General features: G+C 37.7%; 1 protein-coding gene across 1 annotated transcript; it reads right to left on the minus strand.

The window, feature by feature from the left end:
• Nucleotides 1-3,949: 3,949 nt before the first annotated feature.
• LOC128049666 (threonine--tRNA ligase 1, cytoplasmic-like) lies at nt 3,950-6,168 on the minus strand. The gene is given in 1 exon segment (XM_052641973.1): nt 3,950-6,168. A coding segment is annotated over 1 exon segment (2,172 nt). The 3' UTR covers nt 3,950-3,996.
• Between the last annotated feature and the right edge of the window lie 2,379 nt (nt 6,169-8,547).

Raw genomic sequence — 8,547 nt, forward strand, 5'->3', positions numbered from 1 at the left:
TCATTATTGGGCCAATGCTTGTTGCTAAGTTCCCATATCTCTTATCCACTGTGCACCTGCGAATGCATTAGTTAACATAGTGAGAATGTTAGATAAACAAGTGTAGCCTTGAATTTAACCACATTAGATCTTTGAGCTAATTGTTTCTTTCTTGTAACTCACTGCACCTTTATTCTGTGAGAAATGCAACTCTGTTTAGCATCTTCTGAGGCTAACATAGATTAGAAATATAAAGAAAAGACACTTTGAGGGAAAATAAGTTTTCTGGTTGAGCAGTCTTTATCAAAAGAGGGTCATAAAATGTTCACAGGCCTCCAAAGCCAGAAGATACTGTACACAACATCATTTGTGGGAAAGGTATGCAGAAAAATCCTGGTTTTGATAAGGGCAAAACTGCTGGAATGTTTGGGCTGACTCTGTATGACCTTGCATCTTTCATTTCCCTCTATGTATAAAAAAGTATATAAGTACCTTTTAAAAATAAAGCTATTGGGGCCTCACTCGAAGCAGCTTGGTCACCACGTGTCTTTTTTTCTCTCTCTTACTTTCTTTTTCAGGTTGACCCCCTGGAGCATAGAGGCTCCCTGCATTCACTTATCTGCCCGGGTTTCTAAGACCTGAACGGGAATAAGTTCTGTGTCTTCACTCCCTTGGGAGACCGGGAGGGCACCTGTGGCCTCCGTGAACAGGGCAAACTTCTTGTCTTGGAGTTTTATTGGTTCTCTGTGTAAACCAAGGAATATCAGCCTCTTTCTCTCCTCTATTTTCTTATCTTCAACATTCTATCCTTATCTCTCTCTAAATCAATCGCCGATGCCATTTCTCCTTCAGGTTTCCCTGGATCCTGCAGGGGCTGGACCCCAGCAGAATACAACGCATACGTCTCTCCAAAATTCTTATTTTTATCTTCTTGAATGTTCTAATAAATCTCTAGTTTTCTGTTGGCTTAGCCTTGAGGTGGTTGATGAATCAATACTGATAGAACTCATCTCACACCGTCCTAGCTTGGCCTACTTTGCTATTTAAGTAACTTGTCATGAAATCTGGAATAATTGGAACCTATTTTATTGTTCTTGGCTTTGGCTGAAATTCTAAAAGAAATAGATAAACTTACATTTATCCTTCTCTTAACAATCCAACTTCTCAGAAACAAGGAATGGGAAAATCTGTTACTCTTGGCATCAAAGGGAGGCTTAGAGATTGTCTATCGCCCAAGAAATTCTGGACATTTCCAGTAGACTTTCTTTGTTACATAAACCAGATAGCATTTTTGATATCTGCATTTTTAAAATATTTCTGGAATTATGTGAAGCAGTTAATCTTGGTTGGAAATAGCTCAAATTATTCTGTAACAATTAAGAATTTTCTTTTGAAAGACTTATCATTCCTTTGAACTTTCTGTGGCAACTGAGTCCCATTGTGGTCTCAATGGGACCAAAATATTATGATTCCCAGCACAGGAGCAGGCATAATTATCACTTAATAACAATAAACACTACAGAATTTCTCCTTCTCCTACCCCTGTCTTCCGAACCATCCAAATATAAAAATCTTGCTTAAATTTTTCTTTACAGCTGTTGATCAGGGATGACAAAAGATGCTTTTGCACAATGCCGCACAGTAACCCTCAGGACTCTATGGGCGAGTGTTAGCAATAAAATGGACTGAGTAATAACTCTGACCATAGCGTGTGCAAAAGAGAGGAGCAATGGCTTTTCTGTAGAAAGTCATTTGAGGCAATTTCCATTTTAAAGGCAGTTATTAAAGAATAATTTGCTGATGCATATTTAATAGCATTAATCTGTTTTACTTTTTTAGTTCTTTGGCAGTCAATAAGTAATGCATTACAGAGCATTCCCAGTTTGTGAAAAATGTATATTGGTTTTTGATGAAAATATTACAGGCAGAAATAATGCCTTAAAACTAAAATCATTCATAACCAAATACCCAGATATCTCTAGAAAAGAGTGCAATTTGTTGAGCACGTGCATAAGCAAAAACGAACTTGCAATTAGAAGATGGATAATTTCTGGAGATCTAGTGAACAGCATAATGATTATAATACTACATTATAAAATTTAAAGTTGCTAAGAGACTAGATTTTAAATGCTCTTACAACAACAAAGAAATAATAATATGTGACATGATAGAGGTGTTAGAGTTACAGTGATAATCATAACATACAAGCATATTAAATCAATACCTTACAGGAACACAATTTTATGTGTCAATTATATATGAATTAAAAAAGAATTATTGCCAAAATCTGGGATTTTCATATGCATACATATTATTACATTATTAGTAAAAATTGGATTTTCCTAAAATCATTAACTTTTATAGCTCCATTATAGATTTTTATCAATTTTTAAATGAATAAGTGAATAAATAATCTGTAATCAAAATCTCTGTGTAATTGCACAACAATAAATTTTAGTTATGAGAAAAATTGATATAAAGGGCTTTCTAATTAAAAACTAGCTACAAGAAAATGTTTTCCTCAAGTTTCTTTCCACTCTATAAGACAAGCAAGATTCATTTAGACAACTGCTCTTTTCTTTCAGAATATACAAAAAAAATCTATAGAAGCTAGATATTGGCAATTAAATATTATTTAATAAAGGACAACTCTGGAGGAAAAACAGAGAGGGCAACAGAAAAAGATTTTGTGAGGAACTTAAAGTAAAGCTACATATTGTCTTCTAGTTAGTAGTAATAATATAAGCATCATTCCTCTTTTATGGTTAAGAATTGTTAACAGGAGCATTGAGGAATATAGGAACTAAGGAGGGTTTCTAAGTAAAATTTCATTACAATAAGTGAATTATTTCCCACAAGTTTAAAACTACCTTTGCCAAAATTTACACTTAATTTCTAAACTCTTTATAGAGTCTGGGAGGGACACCGAGTATATGCTTAACATCTTTGAATTAGCATTAAGACTGAACCTCAGAACTGATATAACAAAGAGTGCTGTGGTGATGGAAGTAAAAATTTAGATATCCTTGTAATCTTTCTAACTTTCATTGGCTCTTCAGTAGACAAGATAAAATCCAGCATTTTTCAGTGTCAGACCTCAGTTAACAGGCCCAGCAAGAGACAAGGAGTGATAAGGGAGCAATTTAAAATATTTGTGTCAACAATTTGTATTTATGTTTTCTAAAGGAGAAAGATGCCCGGCTGGTAAAAATGATTAACAATTCCTAACATACTTCAAGTCTGCAAGGGATTATGAGGGCCTATGCATGGGTACAGCAAGGTGGAAGAGAGCAATACATCAACAGATGACAAATAAGAATTGCCAGAATTCTCTTAATCAGGAACTCACCGCCTAACACCTATAGCAAAAAGGACATTTTCCCTAGCAGTTTACACCCAACATGTCTGAAATATAATCTATTTTTTCCATCAGTAATACTCTTGAATTCCCTGCCTATTCAAGAGTATGTCCACCTACTCAGTCACTAGGATCAGTCACTTGTCACCATTATTTATTATTCTAACTCCCTTAACTCCACTGTTACTCAGCCACACTACCTTGTCATTTAACTGACTGCCATTTCTTGAAACAAGGCCCATCTTTCCATTCTTCTTTTTTTGTTTGTTTGTTTTTTACATGAACAGAAGTTTTTATTTTTATATCATAAACCAATTCTAATCTTTTCCATTGACCAAATCTGAAAAAAACTTACATTTTAGCTGTATTACGTTTACAAAAACATTCTTCCACATTACATTAGCACATTCCTCATGCTTTTATTCCAGTGTTCAGAAATTTAATGAATAAAATCATGTTACTGTGTCACTTTTAATTACCTTCTTCAAATACGTATAGTCTAAAGTCTAAATTAAAAAACATTGATCTGCAGTAATCTCCAAAGGCTCTGCCAAATTATTCTAAGGTTAGTATAAGCTGATATTTTCCATCATACAAAGATCATGGTAGGCAAGCATGTTCACCCTTTTCTACTGAGCCAAGCTGGGCGAAGTTCCTCCTTAAAATTCTTCTTCTGCCTGTTTGCTGCGGGAACGCTTGAGCTGCTGGAGCCGCTCAATGGTTTCAGAGATCGTAAGCTCTCCGTGCACCTTATTGTCTCTGGTACGGATATTGACAGTGCCGCTGGTTTTCTCTTTTTCACCAACAACTAGGATGAAGTTATATTGTGCTAACTGTGCATTCCTGATCTTCTTGTTTAATGTACAGCCTGGATCCAGATCAATGTCCACCATGAATTTAGCATCATGGAATTGTTGCTGTACCTTTTGGGCATATTCATCACATGTTGGTCCCACTGGAACTACCATTACTTGACGAGGGGACAGCCAGAAGGGCCATTTTCCCCCATAGTTTTCAGTGAGGATAGCAATCATTCTTTCCACTGACCCCAAGATGGCTCTATGGATAATGACTGGCTTTTTCTTATCATCACCATCATGGCTTACAAAAGTAAGATTAAATCTAATGGGCAACTGAAAATCCAACTGTATTGTTGCACACTGGTGGTACTGCCCAATAGCATCTTTAATCTGGATGTCAATCTTTGGACCATAGAAAGCTCCATCTCCAGGATTTAATTCCCACTTTTCACCAAACTCATTCAGACTGTTTTCAAGTTGTTTCTCAGCTTGATCCCATACTTCAACATCTCCAAGGAATTTTTCTGGGCGAGTAGACAGGTTCAGTTTAAAAGAAAATCCAAATATGCTATATACTGTATGCAGAAAATCCAAACAACCTTTTATTTCATCCTCAATCTGCTCGATGGCACAGAATATATGAGCATCATCTTGCTGGAACCTTCGGACCCGAGTGAGTCCTGTGAGTGCTCCTGACAGCTCATTCCTATGAAGCACCCCAAAATCAGCAACTCTCAGAGGCAACTCTCGCCAGGATCTTGGCCGATGATCAAACATGAGGCAGTGTCCCGGGCAGTTCATGGGTTTCAGAGCAAACAGCTCCTTTTCCACTTCAAAGGAGAACATGTTCTCGCTGTAGTGCTGCCAGTGGCCCGAGGTCACCCAGAGCCGGCTATTATAGATGTTCGGGGTGACCACCTCCTGGAACCCTCGTTTCCTGTATTCACTCCTGATGAATTCAATAAGTGTGTTATAAATGTAGGCTCCCTTGGGCAGGAAGAAGCAACTCCCAGGGCTGAGTTCATGGAAGAAGTAGAGTTCTTGGTCCCTTCCAATTTTCCTATGATCTCAGTTTTTAGCCTCCTCTTGGAACTTCTCCCATTCTTTCAGCATCTTAGGATCTGGAAACGAAATGCCATAAATTCTCTGTAGAGTCTCCATATCCGACTTGCCTTCCCAGTAGGTGGAGGAATTTTTGTGTATTTTCAAAGTCTTGATTTTGCCAGTGTGTCTGACATGAGGACCCCGGCAGAGATCTATCAAGGGGCCACACCTATAGACTGTGGTAGTTGGAGTATTCACTTTTTCATTCAAAATCCTGCATTTGAACTTGTTGTACTTAAACATTTCCAGTAAAGTTTCCTTCTTAACTTCTAATCTTTCAAAAGCTTGCTTTTCTTTAATGATTTTCTTACATAAAGTCTCCAAAGAAGAGAAATCATTGCTGGACACACCTCCTTCTTCAAGGTACATGTCATAATAGAATCCATTTTCTATTGGTGGTCCATAACACAAACATCCACCATAGACTCTTTCCATGGCTTCACCCATTATGTGAGCACTTGAGTGCCAATACACTGCTTGAGCTTCCTCATCCTCAAACTTGAGCAGCTCCAAGGTGCAATCTTCCTCCAGAGGACGGTCTAGGTCCCAGACGGCTTTATTCACCTTAGCAATGACAGTGTTGTCGGCCAGGCCTTGACTAATTCCACAAGCAATTTGATATGGTGTAGTTTTCCAGGATTCTGCGTCTACCTGTTTACCATCAGGCAGGGTGACTTTAATGGGCTTACTATCTTTTTCTGCCTTTTCTGCCAGAATGGAATCATGTTCTGCTTTTAGTTTATTGTACAGCTCAAGACGTGTGTTAATATATTCGGGCCAAGGATTCAACTCTGCTCGACCTCCATCCCCCGATCCTTCTTTATTCTTCTTCTTGCTTCCTTCCTTTTGTTTCTCTTCACCAGCACCTACCGGATTCTCCTCATCTCTCATTTTCGCTGAAGGGCTACTGGCCTGCTCCTCGGACATCCGCAAACCACCAAGAAAAAACTAAATCCCAGATTGACAGCCAGGAGGAAAGGACAGCCGTCCCCAAGCAGAAGTGGTCAGTGGCGCCTGGGAGCACTGCCCTTTCCATTCTTCTTGCTGCTATTTTGTTTAGACCATTATCACAAGAGACGTAATAGATGAAGCATGTGGTTTTGAGACAAGTTTCCTAACCTTGCTGAACACTGTTTCCTTCATATTTTGCCTGTGAAAAGTACATAAGATAACACATAACAGATACTCAATATTCCACTATTCTCCCTCAAATGACTCTCTAATCTTGACAATAAATACATATATCACAGTTTGGCCCACAAAGACACTTATTATCCTCAATTTCATAACTTTCAGTTTAAAAACTTGTTTTTGTTAACACAGGCCAATTTATTTTTTTTCTAGAAGCAATTGTGTATTTACTCATTTACTCACTTCAACACGAGTGAAACTCAAACATGTTTACCTGAATGAGGATGAGGATGAGATGGCTGAATGGCATCACTGACTCAATGGACATGAGTTTCAGCAAACTCCAGCACACAGTGCAGGACAGGGAAGCCTGGTGTACTGCAGTCCATGGGGTTGCTCAGAGTTGGACACAATTGAGTGACTGGACAAAAACAATGTAATTACTTAAAAATTTCTATCTGTTCCTAAATTTTGCTAAGTTACAAATACCTTCAAGATTCTTTCCCTTGACACCACACACCCCCTCAGTATTTGTATACTTAATCATAACCCTGAGTTCATAGAATTATATATTCAATTATTCATCTCAGAGGTCTTCTCTTAGGAGTTTTCAAGCCTGCCCAATGTAACAGACACAAGAATAAAAATGATGTGACTTGAATGGATGCATTTGAATGAATGTAGATATTCTGTGTATGACACTAAAACTTGGGGGATAAAATTGAAAGTCATGGCATTAAAAGAGAAGAAAGCATGAGGGGGAAACAGATGGTTATATTGATGACATGAAAAGACAGAATTTTGGTTTATAAACCAAGATATATTATAGTAAAATGATGGACAGACTCTTGGCAAGAATCAAAGAGGTCTTCTGGAGAATTGGAAGTACTGTTTGATATATACTCTTAAAAAGAAGTTCAAGCTAAAATTTAAAGGAAACAGAAAAACTGACTCAGGGAAATTCAGGGGAAACTAAGACTAATTCCATTGTTGTAAAGACTATAAAATAATTGCCTGGAGAAAATAATAGCTAATGTGGCTATGGATTCAGAAATAAGTATAAAAGGTTGTGTATGCTTGAAATTAATTCCTGGTATTGACTTTGGACATTCTAGTCATTCATTAAATTAGACTAGACCTAGATAGTTCTATTACAGCTAAATGAGAGTATTAGAATAGCAGATGCTCTGTAAACATAATTTTATAGATGTAAGAGAATATAGATTTGTAGCAATAAAAAGCAAGATGTTGTGCTCATCCTAAAAAAAAAAAAAAAAAAAAAACACTACAGCTGAGAAGCAGAGATGGACAAAAAGAGCAGACATGTTGTGCCTACTGAAGAAGTTGGGGGAAATCTCGGCATAGAGACCTCTATCCCTCTTCGGGGGGTTGAGTCCAGAAAAGTATCAAGACTCCAAAATTTACTATTGCCTGTCTGGCTCAAGGATAACAGATATGCATTTGACAGTCTAAGCAAATGGGCTTGGGACAGAATAATAAAGGAAATGTTTTATGAGCAAGATTCATGGAAATTTGAAATACTTTCTTCCATCAGAGTGATGGTGCTTCAGAAAATACAGGGGGAACTGAAGGTCATGTGCAGTTGAGATAAAATGAATGCAGCATTGATATTTATGAACCATACACCCTACAGAAATAAAATATATTATTGGGCATCAGTATGGAGTCTTCGTAACACTTAAGACCCTCAAAAGGTAGCGAAACTGATGAGGATGATGAATTGGTTGAGATAAAGCTTCTGCCTATTGGTAAAAGAGGAGTTTATGATTAAAATTTAGTGCAATTAAAGAATAAAGTATTGAGGGAGGGAAGGTATGGGAGTTTGGGATTAGCATTAAATATTGGATGGATAGACAAAAAGATTCTACTGTGTAACACAGGGAACTATATTCAATACCCTGTGATTAACTATAATGGAAAACAATTTGAAAAAGACTATATATATGCATAACTGAGTCACTTTCAGTTCAGTTCAGCCGCTCAGTTGTGTCCGACTCTTTGTGACCCCATGAACTGCAGCACGCCAGGCACCCCTGTCCATCACCAACTCCCGAAGTTTACCCAAACTCATGTCCATTCAGTCAGTGATGTCATCCAAACATCTCACCCTTTGTCATCCCCTTCTCCCACCTTCAGTCCTTCCCAGCATCAGGG

This window comes from Budorcas taxicolor, chromosome 6 (genome assembly GCF_023091745.1).
Source record: "Budorcas taxicolor isolate Tak-1 chromosome 6, Takin1.1, whole genome shotgun sequence".
Taxonomy (NCBI): domain Eukaryota; kingdom Metazoa; phylum Chordata; class Mammalia; order Artiodactyla; family Bovidae; genus Budorcas; species Budorcas taxicolor.